Source organism: Helicoverpa armigera, chromosome 9 (genome assembly GCF_030705265.1).
Source record: "Helicoverpa armigera isolate CAAS_96S chromosome 9, ASM3070526v1, whole genome shotgun sequence".
NCBI classification, from domain to species: Eukaryota; Metazoa; Arthropoda; class Insecta; order Lepidoptera; family Noctuidae; genus Helicoverpa; species Helicoverpa armigera.
In genome coordinates, this window is record NC_087128.1 from 1502176 (window position 1) to 1516572 (window position 14397).

The window sequence follows — 14397 nt, forward strand, 5'->3', positions numbered from 1 at the left end:
CTAAAGCCTAATGAGATTTATTAGTTCACATTTTCTCGCGCCTTCTCACGTGTTCTCAAGCTGCCATGTAGGTCATCAGTGATCAGCTGTACCCATTTGAAAGTAATTGCTATTAAACTGGCATTGACTAGTTGTCTTCGTGTCTTCACGGTCAGAGACTCTCAATAGTTAGTTAAACTTATCACGTATTACAAACTTCATAGTAGTTAGTGTTTTATTGGGCAGTGCAGTGTTGTGTTGGCTGAGAAAACCGTGTTATCAGTGCTTGTTTTTTAAAAGATCAGGGAGGTGAGTAGAAAAATATTGTAAGTACTTATTTGTTGACCTGTGAAGTTTAAAATGTCATTTAAATGAAGCACTTGAAGTCATTAAAATCGTAAACAAACTTACCAGTAGTTAGTTAGGTAGAGGAAGTAGTAGTACCTACTTAGAGGCATAATACCTACATTGGTACATTAAAAGTCACCATAAAAATGCGGAAGGAAAATCGTTAAAGGTAATCCATGTTTTATTAAAAAAGTCAATGATATTCAGCTATAAAGTTCTCTTTAAGACCAGTGTAAAATAATCTGTTTACCTATAAGTTTTAACAATGAACTCCACTTTCATGTAATTATATTTAGGTACAAATTCTACTGGAAATGAAAGCAGCGCAGAGATGACATAAAATCCTGTAAATAGGATTTAATCTTATAGATAGTTGCTTAGAATCTGGTTTGTATAACTTTAGTGATATTCAGTAATACATTTTTTTTATCATAAAACTAGCTTCTGTCAGCGGTTTCACCCGCATCCCGTAGGAACCACGGCACGAACCCGGATAAAAAGTAGCCTATAGCCTTCCTCGATAAATGGGCTATCTAACAATGAAATTTTTCAAATCGGTCCATTAGTTCTTGAGATTAGCGCGTTCAAACAAACAAACAAACTCTTCAGCTTTATAATATTAGTATAGGTAAGACGATTTACGGTGGTATCAAGGCAATCTCCTATATGCCTGCAAAAAGTCTCAACTTATTTTTCACCTTATATTAAAGGGTCAAGCCTTTTTTCACAATTGGGTACCGGGGTCTTTTTCAAAAGTCCCGCTGCTTATTTTAGTTTAATTTACTCTAGTCACGTATCTTGGTACTCTGGGCGTTAAATACGATGTGTCATATGCATAGAATTTAATACTTATTATGCTGTTACACATTAAGCGTATGTGCTAAAGAATGCAAAGTACGTATTATCCCCAGGTGTTCTTATTACTGATGTAGTGGTTAATAGAAATATTTGGTTCTGGTAGGTTTGTTGACAGGTTATAAATAGTCTTTACTGATTGCCAACTACAGCTTATGAAAAGAAAAAAAAACATGACAAACAAAAATATATTTTTTTAAATTTATATTTTGTTAAAAATTAAAACTAGCTTCCGCCCACGTCTTCGCCCGCGTATATTTCGGTTATATCGCGTTTCCAAGAGTCTTAAGATTCTTCAAAAGTCCCGGATAAAAACTATCCTATGTTCTTTCTCATGGTCAACTCTGTCTCTGTACCAAATTTTAATAAAATCAGTTAAGTGGTTTAGACCTGAAAGCGTAACAGACAACAGACAGAGTTATTTTCGCATTTATAATATTAGTAGGGATAGTAGGGATTAGTAGTCGCCCGTGTCCTCGACAATAGGTAATAGAAGGCAACACTGGGTGGGTTTTAGCCGGTAAGAGTCCGGCACACCCCCTCCACCGACCCCCAGGTGGAGGGAAGTCCATGAGGATTTTCCCCCTGCAAAAAAAAGTATATAAAGGGATACTTACAATCTAATGTTAGATATTTAAAATTCTAGATCGTTCTAGATTTATATTATCATCATTCATAGGTGAGATGCGAGTTTCTTGCGTAATTGCTCCAGATGTAGAAATTGCCTTGTTATTGCGCAAGGCTGTTACTGGGTCAAGTTCATCAAGTTATGTTATTGCTTTAAGATCTATTTGTACATAGAAAGGTCAATGTACGCCGCGGGCTAGACATAAGTCATCAGTAAGCTAGTTTGGTTCTAACATACGACTTTTCATTAATCAATAGTAAACGGCTCAGGGTTTATTTCCAGAGATTTTTAACCTGTTTCATTTGTATCTGAAATTGAACCAAAAGTCGTTATCAAAACATTGAATCGCAAATGATTGAACACATAGGTGTGCGATATCCCAAATAATCGAATGTTCGAAGTCGTAGGTTGTCAAAACATCAAGAATTCAAGACATCGAATGACAACTATATTTTTATCCCACCATCTCGGTGGTTAAAACTTCTCAAAGGGAGTTCATGAGTTCATGAGAGGAGTACATAAGTGGAGTACATAAGAGGAGTACATAAGAGGAGTATATAGAATGTATATAGGAGGAGCACATAAGAGAGAACATAAGAGGAGTTCATAAGGGGAGTACATAAGTGTACCTACATAAGTGGAGTACGCAAGTGGAGTGCATAAGAGAGTTCATAAGACTACATAAGTATTTTTACATCAAAACACTATAGTTAGGTACTTTCCGCCAAAAGTTTCACTAGCCTACCGCACCATGTCTCGTCAAAATCTATTCCACTCACCAGCGCCGAATAAAAAATTGATTGTGATTCCGTCGTCTACCACTGGGCTACCTAAAGGTACAAGTTGGCAGCCGACCGCAGGTGACAACTGCAGACCAACAAAGTCTTAAGCGTTTTATAATATACTAGCTTTCGCCCGCGGTTTCACCCGCGTTTCGTAGCCGGATGGTGACAAAAACTATCCTAAAACCTTCTCCCGGGTCTAAGTTACCACCACCCCTCTAATTTTCAGCCAAATCGGTCAAGCCGTTTTCATGTTATGTCTTGACAACGGAAAGCGGGTTTCATTTTTATATGTATAGATAGATTACCAAAGATTAGCGAGCTTTTTTAAGGCTTTCTGTCGGTGAAAACTTAAACGTGTTTAAGTCATAAGTAGGTACTGGAATGGCGAGTGCTAATGTCCAGATGGCCTTGAAATCAGGAGCAACGTGCTAACGAATACCTATGTATAGAAATTGTTGGGTAACTGGTGTTCCACAGGGGATAAAAACTATTATCTATAAACTGGTTTATTCTAGTACCTACTTGCTGAAAACAGGTTCTGCTTGAAATGTATCTGACTTAAAACAAAATTAGGATCACTATTAATATGAGGCTAAAGGAAAAGTCTAGCAACCAGGCTTACGAACATTGAATTACCCTGGTTGAGAACAGAAAAAGGGTAGAACAAATTACGGTATATTATAAAAATAAAACCGTTTAAAAATAAAATAAGCTTTATGCAATCAATTTTCAAAACCAAATTGTCAATGGTTTTTTACAGAGTTTGACAATTAAGTTCAGATCAGCTTATTTAAATACAAAAATGGTTTTAAATGTCAGCTCTAGTTTGCTTTATTTATTACAGATACAAAATTAGTGAATAGTTACTAAGTAATTTGTTTAAGTTCAACACTAAGCCACGTAGCCATTTGGATGCATACAACCGATGTACTAGTACATACGTACTTACAACATTTCAACCTCCATCAAAATAATGAACATTTGTCAGCCATTGGCTCTCACTCAAGATACCTAACAGTTTTGTAATTTGAAAAAACGGATAAAAAAATCACGTTGTATGGGAGCCCCCAAAATATTTATTTAATTCTAGTTTTCAGTATTTGTTTATGAAGCGGCAACAAAAATACATTGTCTGTGAAAACTTGAGCTCTCTAACTATCACGGTTCATGAGATACAGCCTGGTGACAGACGGACGGACGGACAGAGGAGCGAAAACAATAGGGTCCCGTTTTACCCTTTAGGTACGAAACCCTAATTATGCATTTTATTGTTATCCCATCTTGCTTGTTCATTGAGGTTTGAGTTAAATTCTACTTAAGACAGTTTCGTTTCATATTTTTAAATTCAGTTCTTGGTCACCAGTTTCTCAAAGAGGTTATGTTTATGCAGTTTATGCAGTTCATTGCACACCCAGGTAACAATTAGTTGGGGTTTCACACATAAAAAAAAAAGTCAATTATATCTAAAAGGAAATATCGCGGGGAATCCTTTGTGTAAATTTTTATGTGCATGCTTCAGATAATTGCATATAGGCATTTGGTACCTGCATTGATTGACAATACGGGGCTAATGTGCATAAACTAATTAGGTACTACATTTAAATATTAATATTATAAAAAGGAAACATTTTTTTTATCGATTTGAAAAAATCTTTCACTGTTAGAAAGCTAGATTATCCCCGTGTAACATAGACTACTTACCTACAGGTATTTTGTCCAGGTACATGAAGGCGGGTGAAGCCGCGGGAAAACAGCTAGTAAAGTAATAGGTAAACAGGCTGAAGACGTATTTTCATCACTTTCGTTTTATTTTCTGTGACTTTGCTTAAAATCATACATAAGGTTATCTATTTGTTACGTATGAGCAGATTGTCTATCATCATCGAATGAGTAATTTTGTAAACATTGACCCACCCAAAACAAAAATGTGAAAGACTGCCAAGTTCGATAATATGGGAATGCTTCGCCTATAAAAGAAGTGAGATCTGAATAAGTACCAAGTTCCATACACATACCTCAGTTAAAAATAGTTACTTTTTAATGATGTTACTTGGCATATTTAGTTGCTTGGATAAATTTAGTTCGTTTTAGTTCCTTAGGGGTATAAATTTACACCGGGTATAAAACACCTTCATTATTTTGAAACCGACTCACACTTGGCCATTTTCAGATTTTTCCCTTTACCTTGACATAAAGACCTACCTCCATGCCAAATTTCAAGTCAATACGACCATTGGAAGTGGTCTAGGTTTTTGATGAGTGAGTCAGTCAGTGAGTGTATAGTAAAAATAGCGATTTTCTGACGTCAATATCTCAAGACCTACAATAGGTACATTAATGAAATTTTGTATTTTAGATAAGTGAGGGGGTCTCAACAGATACTAGAAATTTGATATGCGTAAATAAAATAGATTTTGAGTTACAGGGGGGTCGAATTTGGCCCGAAATGGTTCGTGTAATATAACCCACGGCCGGTGTGTCGCTTTTTTTGCTCGAACTTGGCGGACACACTGCCGTGTGTCTAGATAAATATGTACATTCATAATCCAATTTTTTTAACACTGTTGCTCTCATCAGTTCGTTTGACGTCGATTGATGTCGATGATTTTTGACGCCGTTAAAAAAAAGGTAGGTATTTTATGTTGGTGGTCTTCTGTAACACGGTGACAAGGGGACAAACTTTTTATTTCTTTTCAAGTACCCGCATATTGCAAACTAAACGGTCAGCTCACAGTTGGAAAAATCTTTTTTAAAGGAAGTCTTGATTCCAATCAAATTCTTTTAGTTTGTCTGATCTTTGTAATGTTGGATACTCAACCATTCATCTTCATACTGATTATGAGCCCAAACTAGCTATGGTCCGACTAAAAGTTTGCACTGTGCTACTCTTATACTTAATATTATAAAGCTCAAATACTTGTACGTTTGCTCGAGGCTCGAACGTGATAATTTCAAGAAGTATTTATCATCATTTATCTGGATCTTTTGCGTGACTCATTTATCGAGATGTGCGGATTAGTTCCTATGGGACGTGGGTGGACACTTGTAGTAATAATGCAAGCTTTTCTAGTTATTGCCTACAGCGGTTAAGGAAAACTAAATAGTTTTTTTAGATAGTAGGTAAGTACTGTTTCAGGGTTCCACAATGAGCAATATCCAAGATCTCAATAGTAAAATTTTATATGTCATTTTAATTCAGGAAAATGGACTGTTTTAAAATACCTCATATCAGTTTTTTTTCAGAAGTAAGTACCTATTTCTTTTAATAGTAGCGGCTAAGAAAAGCTAGACTTCTGTACCGTGAAGGGAACATATAATTTTTGTTTTGTTGTGTCGAAATAGTTAAACATATCTACATTAGTACCAGATACTTATTTTACATCAGGAACTACAAGAATTAAGTAAAATTAAGTACCTTCATTTTGGGCTGCGGGATTGTTCTAAAGAGTTACCGCGGCCCTGGTACATAAAAGGCCTATGACGGAACACGACGGTTTTTTGTCAGTAAGAGTCTGACACTCCCTCACCGCTGCTAACCCACAGGGGGAGGGGTCATTTGATGATTTTGACGTCGTTAATTCCTTCGCTTTCAAAAAATGTTGAATTTTCATATTATGCTCTGTGCCGTCATAGTAAAGCTTTTATGACCAGGTCATCATATCGCAGGAATGGAAAGAATAGTTTTCCCTGAGGAGGGAACATGATAGAGTATTTCCCAAGCTGATGCGGCTGCTGTGCTCGAGGTCTCGGGTTCGATTCCCGGGTCGGGCCGAAATCGCTTTGTGGGTTTTCTTCGCTTTCAAAAAGCAGCTCGTAGTCTGAAAGTTGGTGATTGATTCACCCGTGCATCGGAGCACGTAAATGTCGGTCATGCGCCTGATCTCTTTCCGGTCGTGTCAGATTGCCGTCCCATCGGGTTATGAGATTGAAAGAATGGGGAGTGCACCTGTGTCTGCGCAAATGCTCGTGCACTATAATACGTCCTGCGCAGCTGGCTGATCTCCTTAAAAGGCCGTGGACGCCATTATTTCCCAAGAATTTTCCTACCGCTACCTATCTAGGCTTATCGAGCTACAGGTGTGATGTCTGTCAATCAATTGGAATCGATAAGGATTCGAAAATGGAAATTCATGATTTTACATCATAATAATATACAGTGGAAATTGGTACATGAAATCTTATACAAAACAAATAACTAATATTTTACAAGGCCCGGTTATTTTAAAAACGAACTTATTCAAGATAAAAAGCGATCAAAATTGATGACCTTATCCTGCAGAGAAGCGGTTTGATTAATTTAGGGAACCATGTTAGGTACCTATAGTTAGGCTTGAAAAATAAAAATATACTGGTTCTTCCCTCAGTTTAGAACATCCAAACAATTTTCCTTGTTACTTTTCATTAGTCGTGACTGTTACAATACAGATGAATGCAGAAGGTGAAGAGAGTATGTCTACAGCTAGTCCCGTCTGTTCTCAAACTCAAACTCCACGTGACGTGACCTGTATTTTACTTATAACTTACCTACCCGTTTTATTTAAAGTAAAGATGGATTTCGGAAAAACTGATTATCATTCATTAATAACCTACATATTATATGAAAGATAGATAAACTGCTCATATTTAAGCGTTTGTCAGATCGACAAATAGTTTGCCAATATCGTCAACCTATCTAAGAAATAAATGAGAGTGGTACTTCTGTAAATTTACCCGCACTATAGTACCGGCAACTGAGTATATATCGTGTTTGTGTGTGTCCCAACTCGGTAGTATCCTGCACCGAGCAAACCGGCTCATTCACCGCTGATCTTTGCCCAGGTAAGTCGCTTATTATGTTAAAAACATTATTATTTATCACACTACTTGTTTACGTAGCGAATAATCTAGTTTTGTGTTTTGTTTAATCTGTTTAAACGTTACTTTGATTCCCTCAATTGCGAGAACGTAGCGTCACGTATGATTTAATAGAGCGTCTGTTAAGATTATTCTAGAAGATGCCTATTGTAGCGAGTAATATGTAAATAATTGTAGTTATCTTAATGTTTCAACTAGCTTATTTAAGTTATAAATAGTTCTTATTTTTGAGTAGCGTTGTTTACGTTAATATACTTAGGTACCTAGGATGGAACCGGTTTTTGCGCCATAATTTCCATGAAGGCCATGATTGTATCGAATAAATAAGACGTTGGTTTGTTTGTCAACAAAACAAATGATTGTCAGTATCGAAAGTCATTGTAGAAATGACATAATTAGTCATCAGTTATACGATAAGTTTTATTTTCTTTGGATTTAAATTAAAATGTAAGTAATTACATAAGTACAGGGTAGGTATTAATAGATAAATGGTGTCCAGATGATTATTTATTTATGAATGCTTTTATCAAAGTTAATGATGGCTTCTCTTCCTTAATTATACATTTGGCCAGAGCTAATCAGTTAATTTATTAGTTTACTTTCTTTTTATTTTATTATTCTTATTTTACTGATGAAATATTACGAAATACTGACATTATGTATATTATCTAATCGGCTATCGAGACATGATTATTATCACCACATCTGAAGAATTCGATAAGATTTTTGGTCATTTCATGTTGAGATGCCAAAAATAAGACTTGCCATTCATATTTCACTTTTTCATTGTCAACTTGAATTGCAGTTTGTCCAGATTTCAAGGAAAGCAGGAAAGATAATATTTTCTTCTTTACGGTTCAACAACCGCTAAGTTTAAATATCTATATGTCTGTTGTAAAATGATTTATTAATAACTAGCTTCCGCCCGCGGCTTCGCCCGCTTAGCGTTGGGTTATATCGCGTTTCCAAGAGAATTCTTCAAAAGTCCGGGATAAAAACTATCCTATGTTCTTTCTCAACGTCAACTCTATGTCTGTACCAAATTTTATTAAAATCAGTTCAGTGGTTTAGACGTGAAGCGTAACAGACAGTCATACAGACAGAGTTACTTTCGCATTTATAATATTAGTAGGGATATTATGATATTCAAATTGGATTTCCTAATCACCCTTAAAGAATGTAACGGTTTTTGATTTCTAAACATTTTTAATTTACTTTCGTGAGTAGGTACTCTAAGTCTCATCAGTAGATTTCTAAGGTCCTAAGGAGATCATAAGCATACAGATAAGAACACACACAAAACATATATTTTATCATTAAAAAAAAACTACTTTATTCATGTACCTACTTACTTATACATAAAATATAAGGAGCAAGTATAAAACCCACAAGTTATTCTCTTCATATGGATCATGTTTAGTCTGTATTACGTAATGGTTGGTTAATGCTGAGTTCAAACACCGCTGCGCAGGCGCACATGTCAGTTACCATTTGTCAATTTGATATGTAAGGTATCAACTTCTCGTTTGTTGTTATGATAATCTAGCTAGTCCATATTTAAATAAAAATACCTGTTTGCCTACTAAACAAAAAAATATGTGCAACTACTGAACTAATAGCGACACTTAAAATATTACACATTTTTTTGATAGATATTTTCTGTAACTTGTATTAAAAATGATCGCGTTGTCATTAAGTTTGGAGAGAACTTTAAGTACGGCGGATCGTTTCTAAATTGTACGCATTAAGTTACGTATAATGAATCGTAAAGTATTTCTGTAGTCATTGTACGAGCATTATTCTGTTTTTTGCTAAACGTAGGCAGTCTTTTGTTTCATTGTATGGATTACATACATAATAAGAGGGATTAAATTGCAAAAACTATAAGTTTTCAAGGTAAACTGATTCATTCAAGTAAGATTAACTTCTTAATGGAGGTAGTTAGGACAAATGGTGATCTAGGATAGGATGCCAAAGATGTTCAAATAGAACCCGGTACCAACCAAATTAACGTGCCTTCAAAAATGCCTTGAGGACTTCGTCATGTCCATATGATCACCCATCGATCGCGCCATGCCTTGCTTAACCTTTAGATCTATCGACTCGTGCAGTTGTTACTTAGTTACGAGTTCCTCTAACTTTATACTTAGGCTACAACTCACCAAAAACACTTTGAAAGTCTAAAAACCCAAAAAAATACTGAATGAACCGGTTAGTTTTTAATGCATTAAACATTATACAAAAAGTTCGATGATTGGGGAAGATAAAAACAAAAGTCAGTCTTTATTTGAAGTCAACAGGATAATTTTGAATTCGTATTTGTTATGCAATATGCAAAACTTGATTCAAAGTACCTACATAGGCACCTTAGACAGATATTTTAAACCATGAGTCGTAAAGTTAGTTTTGAGGTTATTTAGCTAAACGGCACAATAAAAATTGATTGAGGTAAAACGTGTAAAAAGGGTTTGCTCATTTATTTTCAGATAATTTGAAGATGTTCAAGACTTTGTTTTTCGTGGCCACGGCCGTCGTTGTGGCGTCAGCTGCCGCTGTTGACCAGGTATTTTATTCACATTTCTTGTACTTGCACATAATATCATCCCATTCGAGCAAAAAAAATTACCTCGCTTCAAGAGAAGATATACCTAGCGCCATTCCGGCACAAAAAATATTTTTCCATTATGACTGAAAGAAAATATCCTAGAGGTAAGTATTTATAATTCAATACATAACCATTATGTACTCGTACATCTCCTAAAAGCACAGTTCACATGTTTTGAATTTTGAATTACTTCCTAGCACTGGGCAGACTCAAGGATATTATCAAATGCAAACTAAACTTAGCAACATAAAAAAAATACTTAACCAACTAAACCGTCATTCCAGGAGGTGACTCGCGCCATCGTCCGTCTTGACGGCGACGGCGTCACCGGCGCCATCACGTTCACGAAGCAAGAAGACGGCAACGTGCGGATTACCGGCACCGTGTCCGGCATGGCTCCCGGCCTGTACGGCTTCCACGTCCACGAGACCGGAGACATCACCAAGGGCTGCGGGTCTACTGGCGGACATTTCAACCCTAATGGCGTAAGTAGGCGGTTTGATGTTGAAAGAGATCATGAGGCACGCAGAGATTGGAGTAGTCCAATCTGTAAATATTTCAATCAACTTTGGAGCTTACGTTCAAGAGATAAACCCTCATGGCCTTTCTACAAAAACTTTAACATCTGTTTTACACTTGTCTAAAAAAATGTGGCTCCAAAATGAACAACGTCAACGTCATAATTTGACATTTTTTTAGACAAGTCTTAAACTGACGTTAAAAAGTTTTTGTGGTAAGACGGTCAGTGTCAGAAAGATCCATTAAAGTTAAAGCTTCATTAAAATCTATTGCTGACACGTTCTTTGTCAACGAGATAAGAAGTGTTAGCAATAGATTTAAAGAAGGTTTAATTTTTATGGACCTTTCTGCAACTGACGGAAAGTTGAAAATCTGTTAAACAAAGACAGATTGTACTAATTTGATATACTGGCGTCTGTGCATTGAGTAAATGAGGACCCAAAAAACATATTCCTAAATACTGCAAAAACACTAATCAACCATTTTTTCGATTTCAGAATGACCACGGCCATCCTCATGACGAGAACCGTCACGTAGGAGATCTTGGTAACATTGAGTTTGACGGATCCAGGACTGCCAATGTAGACTTTGTGGACCACCAGATCAAGTTGAGCGGCCGTCACAACATCCTCGGCAGGGGTCTGGTCCTGCACGCAGGCACTGATGACTTTGGCAGGACTGATCACCCTGACTCCAAGAAGACTGGAAACGCCGGAGCCCGTGCTGCCTGCGGAGTTATTGGAATCCTGTAGGGCTTTCTTTAATTTGTAACTTTAAGATGTTGACGAGAAATACTGGCTACGTGTCCAAGGGATTCATATATTTTTGCAATGGGAGGGACCATTCTTCTAGAATATTCTAGACCCTCTCGGAGAATTGCTAAAATTGTCATAAGTTTTTTTTTTATTTAATATTTCCCGCGATAGTTTGCATAGAGTTAACTGTGCGGTTTTAATCTGGTGCCATTATTTCTCGGTTAACATCTATGGACTGCATATCTGTGTACTAATCCTATCACATCCCATTCTACTAACTCGCTTTGAGAATTCAAGACATCTTTGTAACACCATCACAAACAATGCTTTTGATAATTGAATAACACCTGTGTTCTTTCTCCTATATGTACCCTCTAAAGGAACTAATGTACAAATTAATTTGTAGTATAAGCACCTACTTCTAAAGAATCTCCGTAGAGTTTGTTTAGGATAGCATAGATATTCGTTTTCTATTTTTATACTTTTATGTCATCGACTGACAGGTCTCGTCGAATCAATGTTGATTTCTGTACTGCCAAATTTAATAAAATTGTCTTTATAATTGTTGTTTTTATTTGTAGGTCCGTATTGTATTACGTTATAGCTTTACTCAGTTCTAGTAAGAATGTATCAAGTACTAAAAGTTTTGCTGTTCTTATCTTGACTCAAAGTTGTACGTGTTTCCTAATTGATATTATGCCGTCTGATGTTAATTTTGCAGAAAGTAGAACTTTTATCCACACAGTAGAGTCAAAATCTGGCACCACCTCGTTTCCACCCAGAGGAAGGCATTTATTAATTTATCAATCACCATTTTTTTACGTTCAGAGTACCATAACAGCATAAATGAGTTGGATGCAATTGATTTATATGAAATCAAAGGTTAATATAGTTTTTACATATTTTTACCGAAAAATGGAAATATTCACTTTTTACAAGCTTAGCTGCTGAAGATGGAGCTGTTCAAAATATATTTCTAGTGGCAGACCAACAGATACCCACTATTGGTTAACACTTAGCAATAGAAATAATGATGTTCAAAAGGATATTGATGCACCTAACATTATTAAATAGCAATAAAATTATATTTCCAGTTTACCCTTGAAAGCGTAATTGAAAGTCCGATGAAGGATATTTCAAAGTAGTATAGGTAATTAGTCAATAAACAGAGTCTCGTTATAATACTAATGACGTCTAGTTCGATTTATAGCCTCACGGGCTGTTTTCAGAGTCACACAGGCGCACACTTTCTATTCCCTCACTCTCATAGTCCGATAGGACAGCAAGCTGACAGGACCGTAGAGAGGGTAGCGATCCTGTTGGGGCTGCAGGATTTGGAGGTTACCTATTTGATGCCTACCCTAAAAAAAAAAAACAAAAGAGAGAGAGTAGCGATTTCTTAAGAAAACTGTTATTCCGTTTCTCCACCGACGCCGTCACCGGCATGTCCGTTTTGGGGGTGGAATTTAATATCGGCGGCTGAATGACAGCGCTCGGGTGACGGCCGTACGGCGGACACACGCCCATAGTAAATGTATGTATCGCCAAATCGGCGCTGTCATCTCGTTATCGGTGACGGTCCGGTGACGACGGCGGTGGACATAGGACAACACTATGTAGCTTGCTGGCTAGCTGTAGGTCCTGCGCCTGATCTTTCCCAGTCCCGGTCCGAAATTACTAACTTTTATGAGTGAAGCAATGTGGAATGTGGAGAGCACTCTCGATCACTATACCTAACATTTCTCGGACTTTTGGATGTTTTCCATTGGCTTTCGGCGTGGAGGATGCCGTTCCTGGGTTTATCGGTATTTAATGAAAAGACGAGGGGTGCGAATGAGAGGTTGAATCAAGCGCTAGACATTGTACGGTAGACTGCACATCAGTGGTAACTGTCATGCACCTTAACTCAATAGTAATAAGAACGATTTTCCTATAAAACTGTTACCACTGACCTGACGTTGACTGTACTATTCGGCATTTCCAATTTTTTTTCATGGTTACCTAAAACTTAACTAATCCTTACTAACATATCTTAGAATTGGGCAACATTTTAATGACAATATCATTAATTTAAGAGCCCAGCTCCTTCCATTTACGCCTATACCTGAACTTCCTTATACGTCACAACATTCACCTTTTCTTTAATTTTCTTGGTGTAGCTATACCTTGGACGACCCCTTCCTCTCTTTCCTTCGACCTTCCCTTTCACACTTTAATGACATTATGCACTAATTACTTTAAGTACTTACACAAGTATTTATTTGTATCTTGTTTCAATTTTCAGGAACGAATCTGCCATGAAGACCAGTGCAGCGTCTTCAGCTACCAGCAACATATTTATAGCTTTATCAATGTATTCATTAATTGCAGTACTTTTAAATTAAATATCAAAAGATTTGTACTTAATTAATAAGAATTAAGTTTGCTATTTATTTAAGGCACTGACATCGTTTAAGTTCTAATATTTAAATGGTTGTGTACTTATGTAAGTTTTATTTATATTATATTGTTTGTTTTACTTGGTTTCGGATGATCATTTTAGTTCGTTTTAAATGTTTAAAAACAGAGTCATCAGAATAAAAAAAAACTTAATAACTAATAATGAGAAACAAAACAGACTTAGATATCCATATGCATATATGGAATACATTTTCTAACTCTGTCACAATCTAGTGATTAACTTTTTAATCAGTCATGAAATAGACTGGTTTAGTCTATGATTGCTAACAGTCTATGATATGGGAATATACAGGTGGAACATTATAAATCTAATCGATATCAATTAGGTACTACTTTCTATCGATTTAAATGTCGCAGTTGATGGTATATGAACGCATTTTCTAAGTATGTACTTTCTAAGTATATCAAAGACACTAATGACTGTCTTTCGGATGGCACGTTTAAACTGTAGGTCCCGGCCGTCATTGGGCATCCTTGGTAGTCGTTACGGGTAGTCAGAAGCCAGTAAGTCTGACACCAGTCTAACCAAGGGGTATTGGGTTGCCCGGGTAACTGGGTTGAAGGGGTAGTCGTCCTTGTAAAGTACTGGTACTCAGCAACATCCAGTTA

General features: G+C 36.5%; 1 protein-coding gene across 4 annotated transcripts; it reads left to right on the plus strand.

The window, feature by feature from the left end:
* The first annotated feature begins 145 nt into the window (after window positions 1-145).
* Window positions 146-13851, plus strand: LOC110372709 (uncharacterized). 4 transcript variants are annotated; one of them, XM_064036237.1, is made up of 5 exons: window positions 146-288; window positions 9936-10012; window positions 10339-10539; window positions 11071-11321; window positions 13613-13851. In XM_064036237.1, exons 2-5 carry the CDS (start codon window positions 9947-9949, stop codon window positions 13710-13712), a joined length of 618 nt encoding a protein of 205 aa, XP_063892307.1. In that variant the 5' UTR covers window positions 146-288; window positions 9936-9946; the 3' UTR covers window positions 13713-13851. The 4 variants fall into 4 exon arrangements, with proteins under 4 accessions (XP_063892307.1, XP_063892309.1, XP_021185328.1 ...); XM_021329653.3 differs by lacking the exon at window positions 146-288 and adding an exon at window positions 7271-7413; XM_064036239.1 differs by lacking the exon at window positions 13613-13851 and having other exon boundaries at window positions 152-288; window positions 11071-11890.
* The last annotated feature ends 546 nt before the right edge of the window (window positions 13852-14397 follow it).